At 39.5% G+C, this 25393-nt stretch overlaps 1 protein-coding gene across 1 annotated transcript in view; it reads left to right on the top strand.

Moving 5' to 3' along the window:
* Positions 1 to 25393, top strand: part of COL6A6 (collagen type VI alpha 6 chain) — a 108836-nt gene that overhangs the window by 67334 nt on the left and 16109 nt on the right. The window contains exons 27-33 of the mRNA XM_045088924.1: positions 638 to 700; positions 9286 to 9348; positions 10370 to 10405; positions 10521 to 10557; positions 12366 to 12377; positions 17052 to 17545; positions 25111 to 25207. Of these exons, the coding sequence (XP_044944859.1) occupies positions 638 to 700; positions 9286 to 9348; positions 10370 to 10405; positions 10521 to 10557; positions 12366 to 12377; positions 17052 to 17545; positions 25111 to 25207 (802 nt within the window). The remainder of the gene's footprint in view (positions 1 to 637; positions 701 to 9285; positions 9349 to 10369; positions 10406 to 10520; positions 10558 to 12365; positions 12378 to 17051; positions 17546 to 25110; positions 25208 to 25393) is intronic.

The following is a 25393-nucleotide window of genomic DNA, read 5'->3' as shown; positions in this document are numbered from 1 at the left end:
GTGGAGATTCCTCAGGAAATTAAAATTAGAGCTTCCCTATGACCCTGCCATTGCATTACTGGATATTTACCCCAAAGATACAGATGTAGTGAAAAGAAGGGTCATCTGTACCCCAATATTTATAGCAGCAAGGGCCACGGTCGCCAAACTGTGGAGAAAAGCAAGATGCCCTTCAACAGACGAATGGATAAGGAAGGTGTGGTCCATATACACTATGGAGTATTATGCCTCCATCAGAAAAGATGAATAGCAACATGGATGGGACTAGAAGAGATTATGCTTATTGAAATAAGTCAAGCAGAGAGAGTCAATTATCATATGGTTTCACTTATTTGTGGAGCATAACAAATAGCATGGAGGACAAGGGAGTTAGAGAGGAGAAGGGAGTTGGGGGAAATTGGAAAGGGAGGTGAGCCATGAGAGACTATGGACTCTGAAAAACAATCTGAGGGGTTTGAAGCGGTGGGGGGTGGGAGGTTGGGGGAACCAGGTGGTGGGTATTAGAGAGGGCATGGATTGCATGGAGCACTGGGTGTGGTGCAAAAACAAGGAATACTGTTATGCTGAAAATTTAAAAAAAAATTGAGATATAGCTCTTTGATTTTAATAACCATTGTGTTTTTCTGAACTTATCTAGGGTGAGATTGGGGACCCTGGTGGTCCAGGAGAAACTGGACCCAAGGGAGCTAGAGGCAAGACGGTAAGCTTCTTCGATTCTAATGCCTTTCCACCTTCGCTACTTTGGGAAGTCCTTTTCATGCTTTTACAGTCATTTGAGTTGTCACTTGTTCCCCAAGAATCGCAAAGTGTGTGTGTGTGTGTGTGTGTGTGTGTGTGTGTGTGTGTGTGTATGTTTTGAAGGCAAACCTGGGAAAGGGAAATGGGTGTATGACTCATCCTCCAACACCAGCAAGAAGGCAAAGATGTGTTTGCTTTTAATGAACAAGTTCACCTGTCCTGGCTGCCAAGGTACCATTCTCAACTCTGGAAATAATGTTTTAGGAATCCTTGTGGTCAAAAAACAGTTTCACTCTGGCAAAATATGGTTAGTTTAATCCCATTTCCTTGGCAGATTTAGTGCAGCCTAATGTCCACTAGCATCTTGTTCTTCACTGTTAGTTTTGTTAAACTGCTTTTAATGACATACACCCTGGAAGATCCTCTGCCCTTTTAGCTTAAGAGACTGTTACTAATTTTTATGAGAGAGTCTCCACTTATGGCTGAATCTATCCTTGTTATTCCATAGAAGAACTGGGAAATATCCGAAAGCTTTGGATCACTCGTAATGAAGACAAGTGTACAATATAGTCTCACAGGCATCAGCATATTCGGGTTCCAGGGGGTTAGGAATGGATTTTTTTATTTGTTGACTCTTTATATTTATACCATGTATAAAGGACATGGCTGCTTTGTGAAAGACATTGTTCTGATAATTGCCTCTCAGTAAATCTGTTTCTTTTCTTCACTGATTGGGTAAACCGATCTTAACACCATGTTAATTAGCAGGAAAAGAAAAAGTGCTATAACCTTGATACTTGAGGTGGTTTTCCAATTTTGTCATCATAGTGAATTTTTTTTATACAGTTTGTTTTTATTTTTTATAAACATATATTTTTATCCCCAGGGGTACAGGTCTGTGAATCACCAGGTTTACACACTTCACAGCACTCACCAAAGCACATACCCTCCCCAGTGTCCATCATAGTGAATTTTATTCTGATCCCATTTTTTATCAAGTATGACAAGAGCTTTATGTACAGAGTTGAGTTTTTTCCCTAGCTCATTGTTGCTCTTCTAAGGGATCCTGTAGAAGCTTCTTTGCTCCCCTATGTGTTCATTCTCTTTTGCATTACACTTGATCATTTCTACCTCTTTGACTCTTTCCAGGGTTTTTAATATTTTATTGAAATATAGTTGATATACAATGTTAGTTTCAGGTGTACAACATAATGATTCAACAGTTACATTGATTTCAAAATGCTCACCACAAGGTGTAGACACCGTCTGTCTCCATATAATGTTATTAAAATAATATTGACTATATTCCCTATGCTGTACTTTTCATCTGTGTGACTTACTTATTTTATGACTGGAAGTTTGTACTTCTTAATCCCCTTCACCCATTTCACCCATTCCTCCACCCACCATCCCTCTGGCAGCAACCAGTTTATCCTCTGTATTTATGAGTCTATTTCTGTTTTTGTTGTTTTTCTGTTTTTGTTCTGGTTTTCTCTTTGCTTATTGTTTTGTGGGGTTTTTTTTTAGATTCTATATATAAATGAAATCGTATGGCATTTGTCTTTCTCTGACATATTTCACTTAGCATAATACCTTCTGGGTCCATCCATGTTGTCACAAATGGCAAAATTTTATTCTTTCTTATGGTTGAGTGATATTCCATTGTGTGTGTATATGTACATACATTATATATATATATATATATATATCCTATTGTGTGTATGTATATCCATTCTTTATGCATTCATCTATTGCTTCCATATCTTAGATATTGTAAATTATACTGCAATAAACACAGAGGTACAGATCTCTTTTCAAATTACTGTTTTTGTTTTCTTTGGGTGAACACCCAGAAGCGGAATTACTGGGTCATATTGTGTTTCTATTTTTAATTTTTTTGAGGAACCTCCACAGGATTTTCCATACTGGCCACAACAATTTGCATTTCTACCAGCAGTGCACCAGGGTTTCCTTTTCTCCATATCCTTGACAACACTTGTTATTTCTTTTTGATAGCAGTCCTTCTGACTGGTGAGGTGGTATCTCACTGTGGTTTTGATTTGCATCTCCCTGATGATTAGTGAAGTTAAGCATCTTTTCATGTGTCTGTTGGCCATCTGTACATCTTTGGAGAAAGGTTTCTTCAAGTCCTCTGCCTATTTCTTAATCAGATTTTGTATGTGTATGTGCGTGTGTGTTGAGTTGTATGAGTTCTTTATATGTTTTGGATATTAACTCCTTATTGGATATACCATTTGCAAATATCTTCTCTCATTTAGTAGGTTGCCTTTTCATTTTGTTGCTTGTTTCCTTCATTGCACCAAAGATCTTTAGTATGATAATAATCCCAATTATTTATTTTTGCTTTTGTTTCCCTTACAGACAGATCCAGAAGATTAGTGCCTATGTTTTCTTTTAGGAGTTTTATGATTTCAAGTTTTACATTTAGGTCCTTAATCCATTTTGAGTTTGTGTATATATAAGACATTGATCAGTTTCATTCTTTGCATGTATCTGTCCAGTTTTCCCAGCACCATTTATTGAAGAGGCTGTCTTTTCTCTGTTGTATATACCTGCCGCTTTGGTCATAGATTAATTGGCCATATAAGCAAGCATAGGTTTATTTCTTGGTTTTCCATTCTCTTCTTTTGGGCTTTGTGTCTATTTTTGTGCCAATACCATATTCTTTTGATTACTACAGGTTTCTAGTCTATCTTGAAATCTTACATTGTGATACCTCCAATTTTGTTTTTCTTCCTCAAAATTGCTTTGTCTACTCAGGGTCTTTCATGGTTCCATACAAACTTAGGATTACTTGTTCCAGTTCTGTGAAAAATGCCTCTAGTATTTTGATAGGGATTGAACTGAAATCTGTAGACTGTTTTGGGTAGTATGGACATTTGAACATTCTAGTTCTTCCAACCCATGAGCACAGGATATCTTTCTACTCGGTTGTGTCATCATCAGTGTCATAAAATTTTGTTTAGATCTTTCACCTCCTTGGTTAAATGTCTTCCTGGGCATTTTATTCTTTTTGATGCAATTGTGAATGGGATTGTTTTCTTAATTTCTCTTTCTGCTACCTTATTATTAATGTATAGAAAAGCAAGAAATTTCTTATATTAATTTTGTATCCTGTGACTTTACTGAATTCCCTTATTCTAATAGTTTTCTGGTGGAGTTGTTAGGGCTTTCTATATATAAAATCATGTTGTCTGCAAATAGTGACAGTTTTACTTCTTCCCTACCAATTTGGATGTCTTTTATTTCTTGTCTGATTACTTCAGCTCAGATTTCCAGGACTCTGTTGAATATAGGTGGTGAGAGTGGACATCCTTGTATTGCTCCTGATTTTAGAGGAAATGCTTTTGGTTTTTTACCACTGAGTATGATGTTAACTGTGAATTTGTTTGTATATGGCTTTTATTAGGTTGAGGTGTATTTCCTCTAAACTCATTTTGTTGAGAGTTTTTATCATGAATAGATGCTGAATTTTGTCACAAGATTTTATTCATTTGTTAATGTGTTGATATCATGTTGTTTTATTTGTATGAGTTAGTCTTGTTCCCTGGAATAAATTACACTTGGTTGTGGTGGATGAGTATTGTTGAATTAGGTTTGCTAATATTTTGTTGAAAATTTTTGCATCTATATTCCTCAGGGATATTGACCTGTAATTTTCTTTGCTTGCAGCGGGCTTTTTCTCCCCAGTTTTTTTAACTAAGCTGCCTTCATAGAATGAATTTGGAAGTTTTCCTTCCTCTTCTTTTTTTTGTAATAGTTTGAGAAGAATAAATATTAACTTTTATTTAAACATTTAGTAGAATTCACCTGTGAAGCCATCTGGTCCTGGATATTTGTTTTAGAAGTTTTTCAATTTCGTTACTGGTCATTGGTCTGTTCAGATTTTCTTTTTTATTCAGCCTTGGAAACAGTGTTTCTGGGAATTTATCCATTTCTTCTATTTTGTCCAATTTGTTGGTATATAGTTTTTCAGAGTAGTTTCTTCTGATCCTTTGTACCCTGTAGTGTCAATTGTACCTTCTCTCATATTTCTAATTTGAATCTTTTTTTTCTTGATGAGTCTGGTTAATGTTTATCATTTAGCTTTTCAAAGAACCAGCTCCTAGTTTCATTAGTGTTTCCTATAGTTTTTTAGCCTCTATTTCGTTTATTTCTGCTCTGCTCTTTATGATTTCCTTCCTTCTAACTTTGGACTTGCTTTGTTCTCTTTTTTTTTCTTATTCCTTTAGGTATAAGTTAGATTATTTGAGGTTTTTTTTAATTGAGGTAGGCCTGTATTGGTATAAACTTTACCTTAGAAGGGCTTTTACTGCATTCCCCAAGATTTTGAACCATTATGTTTCCATTTTCATTTATCTCCAGATATTTTTTTATTTCCTCTTTGATTTCTTTATTGACCCATTAGTTGTTTAATAGCATATTGTTTAGTTCCATGTATTTGTGGTTTTTTTCCAGTTTTCTTGTGATTGATTTCTAGTTTCATCCCATTGTGGTTAGGAAAGATGCTTGCTATAATTTTAGTCTTCTTAAATTTATTGATACTTATTTTGTAGCCTAATGAGATCTATCCTGGAGAATTTCATAGTACTGCAGTTCATAGCATCAAGGGTAGGGTTTCCATGGTTACTGTGTCTCCATCCCTCCTGCCATTCTCTTTGTGGTCCCTTTACTCTTTGTTGTGTGGAAGCTGTTCAGTTAGCCCTCAGTTCTTTTTCAGGAGGAATTTCTCTCTAGGTAGATAGAGATTCGGTATGTCCTTGGCAAGAGGTGAGTTCAGGGTCTATGACACCATCTTGGACACCTCTTGCCTGTGTAGTCATTATTTATTGGGTTTTAGGGATACAAAATAAAGAATCTGCTCTTTGCTTCCATCCTGCTTCTCCTAAGAGGACTGCATCTCAGCTATAATTCTTTTCTTCATGCATGTTTTTGGATGATTGTCCTTTAACACTATGTTGTGTGTTTTTTTTTTTTAATGACTGAAATAATTAGAAAGATAATTGGAAAACACTTTGAAATTAATCCACTTGTCATCTGCATTGAAATACCTCTGGATCCTTTCCCTTGACTTGTTAATGAAGTACTTTACTCTCGAACATTGGAAGCATGCTAACACGTTCAGCTGTTTTTGGGTTCTTGTCCCCCAGTGCTAGATTAATCATTTTTATAAAACAATGAACCAATGGGAAGCATGTGAACTTTTACTTTTGGCCTCTGATTACTTGAATTTCTTTTTTTCCCACAATTTATCACTGTTTGTAACTTATTATTTCACCTGCCAAGCTGCTTTTCCCCTATCTTTGTAAATATTTCCGAATTTGAAGTTTAGACACTGAAAACTTCCAGGTTTTCCTTCTGAAAAAGTTGAAGTCTCCATTGGTAGAAGTTTCTGTTGATAAAGTTTTACTTTCAATTTTGAGCGCCTCTTCAGTTTTCTTGGAATGATTGTGTTTTTAGTTTTTCTAAATTTTCACATTGTTTTTTTCCTCCCAACCGAAGGATTTTTTTTGTCATGGTTTTTAACCTTATATATGTGTGTGTGTGGTGTATGTGTGTATATACATATATTTTTTTTTACACATGCACATACTTTAAGGCAGGATGTGTTCATCTCTGCACTATGAACATTTGGGACTAGATAAATTTATTTTTAGATTTATGTTTATCCGACAGAGAGAGGGAGTAGAAGTAAGCAGAGCAGCAGGCATACAGGGAGAAGCAGAATCCCCGCTGAGCAGGGAACCTGATGCAGGGCTCAATCCCAGGACGCTGGAATCATGACCTGAGCAAAAGGTGGCCGCTTAACCGACTGAGCCACCCAGGTGCCCCAGGGCTGCATAATTCTTAGTTGCGGGGGCTCTCCTGTGCGTTGTAGGATGTTTAGTAGCTTCCTTGGCCTCTACCCACTAGATGTCAGTGGCACTGCCCTTCTCCACCCTTCCCCATTATAAGACACAAAAATGTCTCCAGACATTGTCAAATTTCCCTTTGGAGGTGGGGGGGGGGAGGCACAAAGTTCTCCCTAGTTGAGAACTACTAATTTAGAGTCAAATAATTTCACTAAGTTTCATATGAGAGGGGGAAAAAAGGCAATCCATTTGCTCCTTATCTCTTTCTTCTCTCCTATTTCTCAGGTTGTCTTTTTTGCTCTACTTTTCTGGGAGATTTCTTTGACTCTTTCACAATGCTCCTCTCGTGATTTAATTTTAAAGAGCTTGTTTTGTTCTCCAAATATTTTTTACACTATCTTGTCTCGTTTCATGGTTGAAGCATCTTCTCTTAGTTTTCTGAGGATTTAAATTAGTATTTTTATGGCTTCTTTGTCCAACACAATCTTTTTCCTATAGTTTTGTTTTTTCTGTATTGATCTCTATACCCAGCGTGTCTGGAGAATGGGCTATCTCTTCCTATTTAAGAAGTAAAAACAAAAAGGCTAATTGGAAGCCCCAGAGACATTGATAGAGCTGATCAGCTACAGGTTTTACTGAAGAGTGGTCTGGCTGAGTTCTTTACTTAGCAGACGTCTGATATCTGTATCTTTAGGTCTTCTTTCTTTGGTCAGATTTCCCTGAGAAGACTGTTTCAGTTTCCTGAGGATGAAGGTCTGGCTGTAGTTTTCATGAAACCACATGGAAAAGGAAACCTGAGAGGTCTCGTGTCTATTTCACATATCTTCATCGGATCACCCTGTTCTCAGGAGGGTACCATGGGCACTCAACTCTGCCTGGAGTTCCCTGGTGCAGATCCCTCAGCTTTACCTCTGTTGTTGGAATGGAAAAAGGGACATTCACCCAATTGCAGAGAATGGAGAGGAGATCAGAGGATTCCTAATGATTTAGCCCCTCCCCTTCACCTCCACTTTTGGAGGTACCTGCTGCCAATTCTTGAGCCTGCTAGGAATGGATTCTTGGCTTTCCCTGCTACTGGCTTAGGATCCAGCTTTTTCATATCTGCTAAGTCATTTAACACCTGTACATCTGCTTTCTAGCCTCTGGAGGTTTGTGGCTATTGTCTTCTTCCTCAGTCTTCCCCTGCCCCACTTTTTTTTTTTTTTCCTTTTAAAAAAATCTACTTAGGGATGCCTAGATGGATCAGATGGCTAAGGGTCTGTCTTTGGCTCAGCTGAGGATCCTGGGGTCCTGGATCAGTCCCGCATCAGGCTCTCTGCTCAGTGGGAAGCCTGCTTCTCCCCCTGCCTGCTCCCCCTATTCGTACTCTCTCTACCAAATAAATAAAACCCTTCAATTTTTTTTTTTTACAATAGAAATATCTACTTACATCATTTTGATGAAACATTGAGAGGGAGCAGAAGTCAGTGTATATGTTCAGTGTATATGTTCATTCCCTCCCCTCCCCCAGGAGGTTAATCTGTATCTCCTATATAATCAGTGTGGTTTTTTTCACTCAGCCTAGCACACTGTAGAATACTCAAAGAGCATCAGCAGTTATTCCCTGTCTCATTTGTAATGCTTGTACAAAGTAAGCTGATTTCAGACGACTTCATTTTTTCATTCTGTAAATGTTTTAAGTCCTATGGAATTTTGAATGAACTTAGGAATACTGCCCTGTTTTTTTTAATTCTAGCCTTCTTTATAATAAATCATACTGCTAAATGCACATGGAAGAATTCTTGTCATATAGCAAGTAGTCAGCAATTGTTTTTATTACTGCTGTTATTCATTTCACTACAGATTATCTCCAGCCAACTTCTAGGTATATTCTTCTTGTTGTTTCAGGGGTCTTATATTTAAATTTTTGTTCTTCTGGGGTTTTTGTTCACTTATTTGTTGTCATCTATTGTCTCATTCAGATAAAATTTCTCCTTTGATCCAGCAATTCCATTTCCAGCAATCTTCCCTAAGGAAATAATAAGAATCACAACATACCATTTTTCTTGGCGTTGCTTTTCTTGGTGTTAGCAGCAAACGTAAATGCCAACAATAAGGAACTGATGAAAGAAATTATGGTACATCTGTGCAATGGAATATTATACAGCCATTAAAAATGATTCCTACCCCCCAAATTTAATAACATGAAAACTTCAAGAGATATATTTAGTTCAAAAAATAACAGGAAAAGTATAAAATTATATTTTAAAAGAATATATATACATACATAAACATATAAAACTACCAAAAGACACCAAATGTTAACAAGGATTATTTGGAAGTGAAAGAATTGCTGAAGATTTTTTTCCTTTTGTGTGCTTTTTGGAAATCTCTCAATGTTCTAAAAGTATATTCCCTTTGACATTTAAAACACATCCACCCAGGGATGCCTGGGTGGTTCGGTTGATTAAATGTCTGCCTTCAGCTCAGATCATAATCCCAGGGTCCTGGGATCAAATCCACATCAAGCTCAGCACAAGTCAGCTTCTCCCTCTTCTGCTCTCCCTGCTTGTGTGCACACTCATGTGCTTTCTCTATCAAACAAATTAACAAATATTTCTTTTAAAAAAGTAAAATAAAACACAAACACCATATGTATAAATATAATTTTAAAATAAATAAATTCTGCTTTGAGATGTCCGCTGGGCCTCCAGGAAAGATGGGATCCCCTGGGGAGCCAGGACCTCCTGGACGCAAGGTAAGTTGAAAAGTCATAAATCACACCAGATCCTCTTCTCAATAAAATGCATGGAGACTTCATTGCCCAAATGTGCATGCTTTCTATCTTTGCACCTGGTTGCTGATTAAATATTAGTCACCATTTCTCATGAGGAAAGGAGAATTTGAGGAAGGAAATGAAAAGTATTGGACTAAAATGTGAGCTCTCAATTATGGGTGAATTTTATTTGCCCGGTCCTTGTCCTCCTCCTGTATTCAGTAAGTGGTTAGTGAATGAAGGGAAGGGAGAGGAAATTAATAAACAGGGAACAAATGATCCAAGTTGTATTCACATGGAACTTTTCTCCAGGAGTCTGGGTGGGGCTTTATGGCATTTTTCCTCGGGTGTCTTTCTTTGAGAATAGCCAGACTCTTCCCATTCCAAAGATGGACTTGAAAATGTGAAATTAAAACCAATTCCACTTTGTGCTTTCTATTCCCAATCCAGACAGATCTCTCTATATATATAGTCATTTATTTTTGGAAGGCTGTTGGGATTACCTTTCCAGATGTGCAGTTTGAGTCTGGTCCCTTTATCATCCAACCAATGATGGAAACAAGAAGGTTCAGTTCAGCTGTTGTTCAGTGGCCAAGGCAAAGTATGGGGCTGAGGAACTCTGAATGTCCCCTAAGGTTGGGCAATTATTAGAGATGGATCAGCCTCATCTGTATATAAGCCATAAGCCTGCTCCAAAGCTCTTCATGCCAGTGTTAAGTATTCAGCTCCATCCTTAGATTCTGACAACCCTGTTGTCCACAGATGGGGCTGGAGGAAGGTGGACTTTGGAGGTTTGTGTTCCTCAAGCTTGCTGCTTGCACTTGATTTCCCCTGGAGTGTTAGTTTTAACTCAGTGATGAGGATCCTCCTACATGTATTCTTTTCTTCCTCTAACTTAATTAGAATAAAAACTTTAGAAATCTTCACTTTCTGAGGTTAGTGCACATTCTTCCTACTGATGAGTGGACAGAGCAATGAGACCACATTTCTTTTTTTCTCCTAGGGTGTGAAAGGGGCCAGAGGACTGGCTTCGTTTTCTGTATGTATCTCCTGATTCCAACAGAATGCTCTGTACTCCATTAAATTTATTTATTTTTAGACTTGAAGACCTGGCAGTCAGTTGGTTAATTCTTTGTTTTATTTTTGAACTACAGATGTGTGAGCTCATTCAGTATGTTCGGGACCACAGCCGTAAGTATCCTGCTTAAATTGATCACCCAAGTTGTTAAAGCATTCATAGAAGAAGAGCAGTGAATTCTGCCCTCAGAATTGAGACTATTTACCAACCAATCTCTTAATATTAGAAATGCCACTGCATATATTTTGAGTCAACATAGATCGGTGACTAGTAATGCCTTCTCTGACTGCCCTTCTCATGTCTATTGGAACCTGTTCCAAACACTAATTAATAATATGTCTAGGGCTTTCAACCTAGGGGAAATTGAGGTGTGAGGTCAGAACTCTTCTGATGGTGAAATCAATCAATGGAGAGTCACCCTGAACTTCTAAAAATGATTAACACCAGACAATAACACAGGATTGAATTCGCCTGGTGTGAAAGCTAGCTGTGATAACAAGGTGTCACTTACTTCGGTTTATTGTTTATTACTTCTTTTCTACAAAGGTATGCCTGATTACTTTTCATTGAATGATTGATTTGCTGGTAATATTATTGATTTTTGCCTGCATATTTTTTCTCTCTCCCAATTCTAAAAGTAAAAAGGCATTTATTTTGGCAAATGCTCTTTTGAATTTGCTTTAAGACTCCTATAGCAGCATCTTCTATCAAAATATGTTAGCACCATTAAAGGAATTCCACATACAAGATGAGCAAAGAATTGACTATTTAGTGTTTATTTGCAAATGTATAATGTCTTCCCAAATAAACACCATGAATGATTTTGGAGCCCTTTTCTGTAGAGAGCTTTGGTCTCAAAGCCACAGACTTTTTAAAGCTTTGGATGCAGTGTTGATCTCAGCTCTATTTGTACCATAATGGAACTATCCATGATGAAAATCAAAATATATGTGTTAAGTCATGAAGATCTGTTGCTTTGGGCTGACAGTTTACTTTTTGACATTAGAGCCATGGGAACTATAATGAGTCAAAGGTAGACCAAGTGTGATGAGACCCAGTCTTTTATAATTTGAGAGGCTCAGTACAAAATCACAAATCCAAAAAATAGGTACAAAATTATTTCAAAAGAAAAGGTTGTTTAGAACAAGAAAGGAAATCACAGCCAACAACTTTTGCTTATTGTAAAAGCACATAATCTTATGATCACACAACTAGGTCCCTTCTCAGGGTCTTGCACAGGGCAAGTGAGAAGTCAAAAGCAGAACTTTCTGTGGTGATGGAGGTGTTCTACCACACTGTTCAGTATAGTAGCCACTAGCCACCTGTGACTCTGAGTACCTGAAAGGTGATCAGTGCTACTGAGTAACTGAAGTTAATACATTTAATTTTAATTAAAATTTAAATAGTCACACGTGGCTAGTGACTTCCATATTGGACAATGCAGGCCTAAGGCTTATTGATGCTTTATCTGCTTCAGAGTAAATCCACCTATCATGTTTACACACACACACAAATACCTATCAGACTATATACGTGCATGTATATAAAATCAATATCTACAGATCTCTACATGGGGAAAAATGAGAATAAAGAGACGTTAGGTCCTTTTAACCTTTCCAAATTCAGTGCACCTCTCTGCAGTGTAACATTCTTTCCCAGGCAAAGGTTCTTTCCCTCTGACAGTTGGTGGCAGGCTACTGATTTATGGCTATATATTGTCCCATTTCTCCCACCCTGTCTTGTTTTTGCCAAGATGCTGGGATCCACCTGCATTTTCTTCAGACCCTTCCTGTTGCCTCGGTGTCTGAGTCAATTACAAAAAGCACACAGGGCAGAGCTTCTACTGCCATGATTTCCCTACACAGTACTAAACTCTCTTCTACCAAATAATAACCCAATCTCCTTTGTTCTTCTCCCCCAGCTGGCGGACATGGTGAGTAATCTTTATTTACATCAAGTCATAATCAACCTCCAAAATGTCATACATCTGGAAAGACAAGTTAAAACAATGTGTTGCCTGCCAAAAGATATAAATTTCATCTGAGATGTTTTTGCTGCCTCATTCTGGTAGCACGGACCTGCCTCCAGTCAATTACACAGCTTTAGCTGAGTCTCACAGCTGTTTCTCAACCAAGTAGTTTGATTTTTTTTATTAATATTCTAATGACTAACATTACTATTAATGTTACTGTTGGTTTTTTTGTAATAATTGTCTCCTTCCCTTCATTTTCTCTATTGTATTTGTAGCCTAATGGTTATGAATTTAGATGTGACAAAGCTACCCTCTTAAATCTTTACACCCTATCCCTTCTGTCTAAACCCATCAATCCACACCCTCTGGTTGCATCCTCACTCACTCAACAAATATTTATTGAAAGCGTATTATGGTTGGAGCCTGGTTGGCTCAGTAGGTTAAGCCTCTGCCTTATGCTCAGCTCAGGCCCTGATCTCAGGGTCCTGGGATCAAGCCCCGCATCAGGCTCTCTGGTCAGCAGGGAGCCTTCTTCCCCCTCTCTCTGCCTACCTCTCTGCCTACTTGTGATCTCTCTCTCCCTCTGTCAAATAAATAAATAAAATCTTTAGGGCACCTGGGTGGTTCAGTTGGTTAAGTGACTGCCTTCAGCTCAGGTCATGATCCTGGAGTCCTGGGATGGAGTCCTGCATCGGGCTCCCAGCTCCACGGGGAGTCTGCTTCTCTCTCTGACTTTGTCCTCACTCATATTCTCTCTCACCATCTCTCTCTCAAAGAAATAAATAAAATATTTTTTTTAAATCTTTACCAAAAAAAGCATATTATATGCTAGGAACTGTGAACACAGGGCTGAATAAGATGGACACAATTCTTGTCCTCAGAAGCTCCCATTCTAGCAGAGGATCCAGATGATAAACACGTCAAAGAAATATGGAATCCTATCCTTGCTGTGAAGGAGATAAAGAAACAGGAGGCTTTGTCACAGAATAATGTTAGGGGAGGAAAGAGCTGCTTTAGGATGGAGGGCTCCTCTTTGAGACAGTGACATTGGCATTTGGACTGAAGAATAAAAAGAAGCCAGCTTTACATGAGCCAGGAGAAAGAACAGCAAGTGCAAGGCCATGCTGCAGGACAGATCTAGGCATAGGAACTGATGGAAGTCCAATGGGGGAGGGGGAGATTGGGGGGTGAAAAAACGAAGCAAGCCAAAGTCAGGTCAAGTTGAACTTGATTCAAAATAGGTTCAAATAGGGAGGGTGGATTGTATTCAAGCTGGAAGGAGAGGGTATTAAAGTGTATTCAAAGTATGGAAGGAAGAACATGAGCTGATGAACAATTTTTGAGCACTTACTTGGGCCATTGTGGAAAAGTAGATTGTAGGGGAGCATAAGTTTAAAGGCCAGAGAAGTAGTCAGGAGGGAGTGGTGTTTCAGACAAATGTGGTGGTGTCAGGAAAGGGCTGCCAGTGCTGTGCTTTAAGTACATGTCGGCGGTTTCTCTTTCTCTATCCTGTTGTTACCTGCTCTGTGCCAAGCAGCAGCCATCAGTGTACAGTGTATGGCCACAGAGCCAGATCAGGCCTCTGTGTGGTCATCTGTGCCTTGAGGAAGAACTGCTAGGTACCACCACAAGCCAGCCCAGCGTTCTTCAGAATCTTCTTGTTCCTGGCAGGTTGCTAGATTTCAGAACATTCCAAGTTGAATTACTCTTTAGGTACTTTCTCCTGAAAACTTGTGTTTTTTCATATTTCAGCCAGTGCTGTGAATCTTTTTCTTCCCTTTATCTCCAAATTGCACCTGAAGCTGCCTTATTGTGGTGGTGTTCCCATATGCAAATCACAGCCCAAACAAAAAGCTGGCAGAAACACTTTCATGTTTAGTCATACTTCCATTTTATTGTAAAGTTGACATGACCTCAATTTTTTTTAACATCTGCTGAGCATTCTGAGTGAGACTCAGAGGCTAATAAAATATGTCCTGTCTCCACTGAGATGCACAGTTTGGTTTAGGGTTAAATATTTATCCTTACTGGTCCTTTAGCCTGTTAGGTCACAGAGTCCAGGACCAGAAGGAGATAATCATCTAGCATCAAAACGGGGGCAAAGCTCAGCTGGTCACAGCAGAGGACTCGCTCCTTGACCAGCCCAGGCCAGCCTCAAAAAACCTGAGTTTCTGAGTTCTCATCAAGAGCTGGTAGGCCTCATTTTGCTTTTATTATCTCTGAATCTGATTTGCTGGCATCTGAATGAGAGGAGGCACCCCTCCAAGAGAAGTTCATCGTTGAGATTTATTTCCTTTTACCAACCTATATCTCCTACCAGGCCTCTCCCCCATTAATAAAAGTTTTATTCTCCCTGTACCTGCTGCAAAAGAACTGTCCTTTGTTTGCTGCCGCTTCATTCAGTCAGCATTTATTAGAACCCTGATAAATGACAGGAACTAATCATCTGGCAGATCCAGAGAGACACAGTCCCCGTCTTCACACTTCCTGGAGAGGAAAACATTAATCAGATAATCAGACAAATATGAAGTGTCAACTGTGATAAATGCAGGGTACCGGGATTAGAATGAATGAATTGGAATCAATAAATACGTCTGAAATTTACATTTAACACTCCAGTTTACCAATTCAGTTTCTCTATGTAATAGGTATATTTATTGATTAAACTTGCCTTTTCAACTACTAAATAAAAATATATCCCTGAAAGCTTTCCTCATTCTTTTAAGTGGCATAGTCATCACAATGAAAAAGTCTGTAATAATAATGGCTAACGTTAACCGAGGACCTGTTGTGTGCCAGGCACTGTTGTCCTAAGTGCTTTACCTGTGTTAGTTCACTGAATCCTCAATACAGGGCTTAGCAGTGGCTAATCTTAGGACCGGCATTTTACAAATGAGCAAAGTGAGGCCCAGAGAAGATAAGTCGCTGGGACAATGTAACAGGGCTAGTGCATAGTCAGGTCAGGTCTCTAACACATCTCTGTAGCAGCTACTTTCTACATCTGATGGGCTGTTCTTTTTTTAAGATTTCATTTATTTGTTATGCTCCACAAATAAGTGAAACCATATGATAATTGACTCTCTCTGCTCGACTTATTTCACTCAGCATAATCTCTTCCAGTCCCGTTCATGTTGCTACAAAAGTTGGGTATTCATCCTTTCTGAGGGAGGCATAATACTCCATAGTGTATATGCAACTCTTTTTTTAAAAAAATAATTTATTTATTTGACAGACAGAGATCACAAGTAGCCAGAGAGGCAGGCAGAGAGAGAGGAGGAAGCAGGCTCCCTGCTGAGCAGAGAGCCTGATGCGGGGCTCGTTCCCAGGACCCTGGGATCATGACCTGAGCTGAAGGCAGAGGCTTTAACCCACTGAGCCTCCCGGGCGCCCCTCCATAGTGTATATGGACCACATCTTCCTTATCCATTCATCCGTTGAAGGGCATCTTGGTTCTTTCCACAGCTTGGCGACCGTGGCCATTGCTGCTATAAACATTGGGGTACAGATGGCCCTTCTTTTCACTACATCTGTATCTTTGGGGTAAATATCCAGTAGTACAATTGCAGGGTCATAGGGAAGCTCTATTTTTTATTTCTTGAGGAATCACCACACTGTTCTCCAAAGTGGCTGCACCAATTTATATTCCCACCAACAGTGAAAGAAGGTTCCCCTTTCTCCACATCTTCTCCAACACACATTGTTTCCTGTCTTGCTAATAGGGAGATGGACAGGAGAAGGGAATTGAGGGAAACTGGAAGGGGAGGTGAACCATGAGAGACTATGGACTCTGAAAAACAATCTGAGGGTTTTGAAGGGGCGGGGGGGGGCGGGGGGGAGGTTAGGGGAGCCAGGTGGTGGGTATTAAGGATGGCACGTATTGCATGGAGCACTGGGTGTGGTGCAAAAATAATGAATACTGTTACACTGTAAAGAAATTTTTATTTATTTATTTCTTTATTTTATTTGACAAGTAGGCAGAAAGGCAGGCAGAAAGAGAGAGGGGGAAGCAGGCTCCCTGCTGAGTGGAGAGCCCAATGCAGGGTTCAATCCCAGGACTCTGAGAATATGACCTGAGTCGAAGGCAGAGGCTTAACCCACTGAGTCAACCAGGTGCCCCCTGATGGGTTCTTCTATGTTTGGAACATCCATTCTCTTCTAATCTCTATGAAATCATTAACAGAACTTTTGGACCCATTCCTTTCTCAACTCCTGTTACATTTCCTTATTAAGTAAAAACATGTATGTTTTAGTTTAGCTCACTGTATAAAGTTCCAGCAATGAACATAATACCAGTGATCCAATTTCTGTAAGTAAAAGGGCATATTCATTTGATTATTTCAAATGATTATTTCAAAGGAATTTGGCCATTAACTTCCAAATTACATAAAAACTCAAGTTGAATGATACTTTCTCTTGGGCTTTATTTAAAAGAGCAAATTCAATCTTTAAAATAGCATTTTCCTTCAAGTTTTAAACATTGACTACTTCAACTGCTCATTTTAGTATTTAATGCTTATTTAAGGTTTAAATATTTGCATATTTAACATTAAAAATTACCTTGCCCTCCATGTATCTTTATTTTATTTTTTTTTTTAAATAAGCATGCAACATAAGGAACATGTTCTTGCCTTTAAGGAAAACCAGAATGCCCCGTGCATCCCACCGAACTGGTGTTTGCCTTGGACCAGTCTCGAGATGTCACCAAGCAGGAATTTGAGCGCATGAAGGAGCTGATGTCTTCCCTGGTGAGGGGCGTCAGGATCCGGGAGAGCAGCTGCCCGGTGGGCGCACGCATCGCCGTCCTCACCTACACCTCTCACGCCCGACACCTCATCCGCTTCTCAGACGCCTACAAGAAGAACAAGCTCCTCAGGGAGATTGAAGCTATTCCTTACGAGAGGTCCTCAGACAGCAGGGAGATCGGCAAAGTGATGAGGTTTATCTCCAGGAATGTCTTCAAGCGAACACTTCCGGGGGCTCACACAAGAAGAATCGCCACCTTCTTCAGCAGCGGCCAGTCTGCCGATGCCCAGACCATTGCCGCAGCAGCTATGGAATTCAGTGCCCTTGACATCATTCCGGTCGTGATCGCGTTCAGCAACGTGCCCTCCATCAAGCGTGCGTTTGCGGTAAGATGGTTAAGCTTTCCACGTAACTTTGGGGGGGGGGGGGCTATACTCAGAAGCCTTTTTAAGAAAGGATTGAACTAGGCTATTTAATTTCTGTGTACCAGGAAGATGCTAAGCCCTTTGTATGCATTATCCTGTTTAATTCTCACAAGTGGTATGTAAGGGACGGGTATTAATTACTATTCCCATTTTATCAGTGAGAAAATAGCCTGGAGTGGTTAAACCTGTATGCCCGGGTTCACGTGGCTAAGAAGTGGCAATGTCAGGACTTAAACACAGATTTACTATTCCAGTCCTTCTCCAGGGAACTCCTGAGTTACCTCTGGGTATAGAGCTACTAAATCAGGAAGGCCAGTAAACATTCATTGATGTCACTTATGTGGCCAGTAGCAATAGTTGCTGTGCAATGAAAGCCAACTGACTTGATTTTATAATTTCAACAATCATATAATCCAAATTTTAAAAAGGAAAGCCATCTTAGTTATTATAGCTTCTTTGGTTGGGGGGCTATATAAATAGACCACTTGGGATCAAGGGGACCTTTTATGAAGTAAACAGACATATAACATTGTATTAGCTTCAGGTGTGCAACGTGATTCAGTATTTGTAAATATTGTGAAAAGATCACCACTGTAATCCTAGTTAACATTATCACCACAAATAGTTATAAAAAAATTTTATCATAATGGGAACTTCCTTTTTGACTAAGATTTTTATTTTAATTCTGATAGAGTTAATATACAGTTATAGTAGTTTCAGATGTACAAGAGAGTGATTCAACAATTCCATACATTACTCAGTGCTCATCATGATAGGTTTATTCTTTTTTAAAAAAAATTTATTTATTTTGAGAGAGAGAGAGCTTGAGTGAAGGGAGGGACGGAGAGAGAGAGAAAGAGTCTGGATCAGACTCCATGCTGAGCATGGAGCCTGAAGTGGAGCTTGATCTCCCAACTCTGAGATCATGACCTGGAATTCACCTGTGAAGCTGTCTGTCCTGGAGTGTTGTTGTTGAGAGGTTTTTTGATTTGCTTTGTTTTGTTTTTTTTAATGGATTCAATTTCATTACTGGTAATGGGTCTGTTTAAATTTTCTATTTCTCCCTGCTTCAGTTTTGGCAAATTATATGTTCCTATGAATTTATCCATTTCTTCTAGGCTGTCCAATTTGTTGGCATATAGTTTTTCATAATAGTCTTCTATAGTCCTTTGTATTTCTGTGGTATCAGTTGTTATTTCTCCTTTCTCATTTCTGATTTTGTTTATTTGAGTCTTCTGTTTTGATGAATCTGGCTTATCAATTTTTTTTTTGTCTTTTCAAAGAACCAGTTCTTGTTGTTATTGATCTGTTCTGTTTTGTTTTTTAGTTTCTATTTCATCTATTTCTGCTCTAATCTTTATTTCCTTCCCACTACTGTTTTTTTTTTTTCATTCTCCCTTTTCTAGCTCTTTTCAGTGTAATGTTAGGTTATTTGAAAAATTTCTTGCTTCTTGAGGTAGGCCTGCATTGCTATAAACTTCCTTCTTACAACTGCCTTTGCTGCATCCCAAAGATTTGGATTATGTGTTTTCATTTTCATTAGTCTCCATGTATTTTTCCATTTCCTCTTTGATTTCTTGGTTGACCCATTCGTTGTCTAGTAGCTTATTGTTTAACCTCTATGTAGTTGTGCTCTTTCTATATTTTTTTTTCTTGTGATTGATTTTAGTGTCATAGCATTGTGATCAGAAAAAAACGTATTGTTTGGCTTTGATCTTTTTTAATTTGTTGAGACTTGTTTTGTGGCCTAATATGTTATCTGTTCTGAATCTGTTCAGAAAAATCTGTATTCTGTTATTTTAGGATGGAATGTTCTTTATATATCTGTTAAATCCATCTAGTCCAATGTGTCATTCAAAGCCACCATTTCCTTGTGGATTTTTCTTTTTGGATGATCTGTTCATTGATGTAAGTGGGGTGTTAAATTCTCTTACTATTTTTGCATTACTACTGATTACTTCCTTTGTGTTTGTTATTAACTGTTTTAAGTATTTAGGTGCTCCCATGTTGGATGCATAAGTGTTTACAATTGTCATATCTGCTTGTTGAGTTGTCTTATTATTATATAAAGTCCTTTGCCTTTTGTTACCATTTTTGTTTTAAAGTCTATTTTGTCTTATACAAGTATTATTACCTCCGCTTTCTTTTCACATCCATTTGCATGATAAACGTTTCTTCATCCTTTCAATTTTATTTATTTTTTTTTAAAGATTTTATTTATTTATTTGACAGACAGAGATCACCAGTAGGCAGAGAGGCAGGCAGAGAGAGATGAGGAAGCAGGCTACCCGCTGAGCAGAGAGCCCGATGCAGGGCTCGATCCCATGACCCTGGGATCATGACCTGAGCCGAAGGCAGAGGCTTTAACCCACTGAGCCACCCAGGCGCCCCCATCCTTTCAATTTTAAACTGCAGGGGACTTTCAAGGCCTTTTACACCACCATAATTTTCTATGAAGATGTCAAATAAGCACAACAGAACTGAAATGGAGTATTAATCTATAAAGTATGGAAAACAGTGCCTGCTTCTTGGAGCTGTTGTGTAGGTGAAATGATAGGACACCATGCCTCAGTGCCTAGCACATAGTAAATATTCAAGAATGATAGCTTTTGCTCTAATTGTTATTGTTATTGTTTATCTGCTTGATGATGAACTAAAATCTATTTAACAAAACTGATATCTAGGTTATAAAGGAGCTGATGCTGCTATTAGTGTCATTGAACATGTGAATGGACAGGCTGATAGACCAGGCTCAGAAAAGAAAATGCATATCAGTTAGAAAAGGCTGGGCCATGCCATGCAAGTGAAGGTGCTATAAAGCACAGCAGCTCAGAAACTCAGTGAGTAGATATGGTTACATACAGGCTTATAATTCCTTCTGTTTATTGAGAGCCCCATTGTCCCTTGGCTTTATTTATTCACAAAACAAGAGACAACATCCTAATGCAAATAATTAATAGTAGTTGTAATATAAATTTGAATAAACACTATTTCACCACCCACTCAAAGGTGTGTGCATAGCCTATAACTTGAGAAAACATACTTTGTTGGTTTGTTTTAAAATCTTTTGATTGTCAACAGTCTCACTCAGAGTTCCTAGCCAAATCAGCTGGAGGCTCTTTGCTCCTTTCTTGAAGGACTTTATCTCAAAAGAGCACCACTGAAGAAGATTCAAATTCTTGACAATGACCCTCCAAAATCTGAGCAGCATTGGCTCCAAACACATCTTGAGTAGAATTAGAGATGCAGACAGAAGTCAGAATTGGTGCTAAATTCATCTGGTTCATCCAGCAAATGCTTAGTGAGCACCTCATGCATACTGGGTGCTATCCTAGGCTGTGGAGACACAGAAGTGGAAAACCAAAAACCCACACACATGGAGTTGCCATTAGAGGATGGAACTAAGCAGGGTTGTCTAAAAAGGCTCAAAATAGAGGCATATTATACAAGTTGGTAAGAACCCACTACTGATACCTGGCATTACAGAAGGGAAATTATGTTACTACTTCTCCTTTGCCCTCTTTTTCTTTCTTCTATCCATTCTGTGCAGTTGTGCTTCCCTATACTTGAACTGTTGTTTATTATTTCAAGAACAGAACTCAAAAATTTAGTGACATTGAAGTATTATTTGGGAGCCATATTTTAAAATCCTAACTTGTTTCATAATTATCATGACTTTTCTAAATCTTGATTTGTCTGAGAGTTGAGCAGTCCAGTGTAAAAATTGGGCCCATGCTACAGGACTCAGAAGCAGATGTTCTGACAACAGGCCATGATTTCCCTTAACACATGGACTGTGACCCTCACACCCCTTTTAGAAGTTTCTCAGGATGGCATCAAGCTGAGTGATGAGCTATTCATTTTTGACGAAAAACCCCAGTCTCAGCTTTGTTTTGCCACCAGCCTTTCCCCTCTAAGTGTGTTTGGCAACGACCTCTTACCTCTGGTGAAATTCTAATGAATTAGAATTCTAAAGAATTCTAACCTAGAGTGGGTCTCCCTTTCTAATAGACTTTAGCTAGGCTTTTTTTTTTTTTCTTTTACTCTGCTTTTTAGCATCACAGATGAGAGAAACAGTAAGTATAATTTTGACATTACAGTTTATTCTTGTGATTCGAGACAGAACTGAAATGGGTGGGGTAGGGAGTTAAATGGGAAACTGTGGCACTTTGACCACCCAACCTTTTTATTTTTAAAAAGAATTCCTTAATGAATATGAACTTAATGATAATCAATTTCCTTAATGAATCTGAACCATCAAAGAAAAATATTTACACATAGTATTAATTGTATCATTTCTTGAACACACGAATTTATAAAGCCCCATGATGTTTAGAAATGAGGGAACAGGGTATCTTCCCAAACCATTTGCTAAAGGCCTCCTCTAGCCCATCTGTGCACTTAATAGCAATAAAAAGTGATAGTTAAGAAAAGTGAACCATAGAACCCTTTTATTTTAAATCCCCGATCCTCGTTTAGCTTAAGGAATTTTCTGTAACATGCTAACTATAGTTGCTCTAGTGATGTGTGGTGGTGATCTCTAAAACCATATCTGCCAAACTTCATTGACTAGATTACTTTGGTGGGAAGAGGGGTGGGAGGACAGGGAGAGCACAGACCCCCCTGTGAACTCGCCTAGTAAAGCAACACACTATGCTCCATAAGAGAAGGATGATGTTTTGAGTTGACACCAACATGTTGATACACAATTAAATGCGAAGCCTAAGTTAGCAAGCAGCTCCACTGCCAGAAATACGGAAGTTGTCACAACACAGACATGCATAACACAAACTAGTTAACAAACGGCAGCAGTCCCTGGATGACATCTTCAGAACACTGCTCTAAACTAAGTTAGGACTCCCTGACACAGAACTGTGATCATAAAAGCAGCTAATGCAGAAGATGGGAAGTAGGTCTTATTTGGAGAAAGCAAAAATTTAAACTGGAGCCTCCCATATTCCACCTCCCTCGGTGCTCACTTTCCTTATCTGTAAATGCTCAGATTGAACTACACAGTTGCTGAGGTTTCTCCTAGCTTAAATATTTTGTGATCCCCCCCCCCCTTGGATCCTGATAGTTGGCAATAAGATAGCACTTTGCTCTTACCAGATGGTCTAATCCATGCTCTCTGGATTTGGTTTCCTGGTCACTCATCACAATCCAGATGAAGTGAAGGCATGGTTCACTGGAAATATTGCTCAGATACCTATTAAAAGCCATTAACAATACAGACTAATGGTGTTGTATTATTCAAGAGTCAAGACTGTTTTTTACACGTTGCCAAGACCAATTTAAGCTAGCTTAAGTACACACATGCACATATCCCTGGTAAATTTATTATAAAGATGCAACTAGGGACGCCTGGGTGGCTCAGTTGGTTGGACGACTGCCTTCGGCTCAGGTCATGATCCCAGAGTTCCGGGATCAAGTCCCGCATAGGGCTCCCAACTCCACAGGGAGTCTGCTTCTCCATCTGACCTTCTCCTCGCTCATGCTCTCTCTCACTGTCTCTCTCTCAAATAAATAAATAAAATCTTAAAAAAAAAAAAGATGCAACTATAACCCAGGTGTCCTCTGCTTTTGGTCTAGGTAAGCGTTTTCTGTTTTCACTCTGTGCTTACCTGGACACACGATTCAGCCTTTGTTCCAAGAATCCATGTGCACGAAGAATCAGTGGGCAGTACAGATTCCACGGAAGATAGTGAGTCAAAAGAAGGGGCACCATAATGCAGGGTGCTGTAGTCCTCTACAGAATGTCCCCATTTGTCCCCACCACCCCTGTCCCAGCTCCACTGCCCTGTCACAGCATCTTTTGTGTCCTCTTCGCTCATACCACAACAATGCTCACCTTCCCGCCTTCCGGTTTATTTCTTTTCAGCCTTTCCCAGGCACTAACCATTCTTTTTTCTATAGATTTTGCCTAGAAATCATGCCAGACGTTTCAGTTACCACATGTTTCCTCTGAGTCTCCCCGTCTAACCCATCCCGCTCATGAAGACAAACACAGTGGTCTTCTAGGGAGGAATTCCGGTGAGCACAGATTTCTCCATCTCTTCTACACAGAAGAAAAGATGGGATGAAACAAAGATAAGCCTTAGGGAAAGCCCTCACCACCTTCCTTCCTTCCCATTTCCCTCATTTCTTTCCTGTTGCTCCTCAGAGCATGGCCAGCCTACAGCTCTACTAGTGCTTATCCCTAACAGAGAGGGACTCACTGCCCTCAGGACCCAAGTTCCAAATTCCTAAGAATGGATCCAATTGGCTCAGATGTCCATCCCTGGTGCAATCTGCTCTGCAGAGAGATGGCATCCCCCCCTCAACACACACACACACACACACACACACACACACACACACTTATACATGGCTCCCCAAGTCCTACTTTTATGGATCAAGTGTTCAAAGGACATTTTCCTGAGAAAGAGTAGGGAAATGTTGTCTGTCCCATCTCTTAGGCATTAGATAAGACCATACCTATAATTTTCCCTCAGTTATCAATGGATCTTTGAATCTGTTAACTGACAAGCTAATTAATTATTCTTCCTTATTTGAAGCCTATTTTATCTCTGCTCTCCAGCCTCAAATGCCCCAGAGAGGTTAATAACAATGGGACTAAATTGGAAGGGGTTGGGAATTGTTCAGAGGAGAGCCCCTGGATATGGATCTGAGTCTGCAAAGCTTTCATGCCTGGTTCATAATGGGAACTCAGAGACAGTTGTAAAGTACATTCTGTAGGGGCACCTGGGTGGCTCAGTGGGTTAAAGCCTCTGCCTTCAGCTCGGGTCATGATCCCAGGACCCTAGGATCGAGCCCCGCATCGGCCTCTCTGCTCAGCAGGGAGCCTGCTCCCTACCCCCCCGCCTGCCTCTCTGCCTACTTGTGATCTCTGTCTGTCAAATAAATAAATAGAATAGAATAGAATAGAATAGAGTACATTCTGTGATTTCACTTGGTTCTCTGGGACTTGGCACGTGTTGCGGTGGCGGGGGGGGGTTGTCCTCTGACCCTCTTCGTTAAACAGTGTCCATGTGCATTGTCTTTTGATCGGTCCTCTCACCTTCCTTTGAGCCTCAGCTTCCTCATCTGTAAAATTGGCATGATGCACATAAGAACAAACTCACTGGGTTGTTGAGATAAGAGAATATCTTATTCTCTTCTATTCTATTCTGAGAATAGAAAAGTGCTTTGTGGTTTCTATTAACCCACCCAGTACCCACCCTGTACAACTAAATGCATTTCAGTTATGAACCCATTTAATGCCCAGTGTATCCCTGTTAGGTAGTAGTGTGATTATTTTGTAAATGAGGAAACAGAGACAAAGGAACCTGACCTACAGTTAAAGGCAACACCAAGGCTTAAACCCAAGCAGGGCTCCTAGCTACCCTAACACATGCTAGGCTTCTCTATGACCTTCTTCAGAAGAAGCAGTGTTGTACTCAAAAGATCTCAGTGCTGTGAACAATCCTGGGGGATTCCTGCAGCTCCACCCACTAAGCTGCTCTTTTTTTTGCTTCTGCTTCTTGCAGATTGATGATACTGGCACATTCCAAGTCATAATGGTTCCATCTGGGACTGACTACGCGCCAGCATTAGAGAGACTCCAGCGGTGCACTTTCTGTTATGGTAAGACTCACAGAGAGAATATAATTTGATCAGGCCTGTTAAGCAGTCTGAGTCACTGTTGGCACAAATAACTGGACCTTGGAAGCAGGGGTACAAGAGGCCTTGGGAAGATTTCCCTGGGGCATTGGGCTCACTTCCTCATACTGCATGGTCCACAGATGGAGCCCCAGCCAGCAGGGCTCCTAG

Source organism: Mustela putorius, unplaced genomic scaffold (genome assembly GCF_011764305.1).
Source record: "Mustela putorius furo isolate JIRA1106 unplaced genomic scaffold, ASM1176430v1.1 tig00003834_pilon_pilon_pilon, whole genome shotgun sequence".
Classification (NCBI taxonomy): domain Eukaryota; kingdom Metazoa; phylum Chordata; class Mammalia; order Carnivora; family Mustelidae; genus Mustela; species Mustela putorius.
Note: the sequence above shows the minus strand (reverse complement) of the source record. Positions and strands in the feature narration are given on the sequence as shown.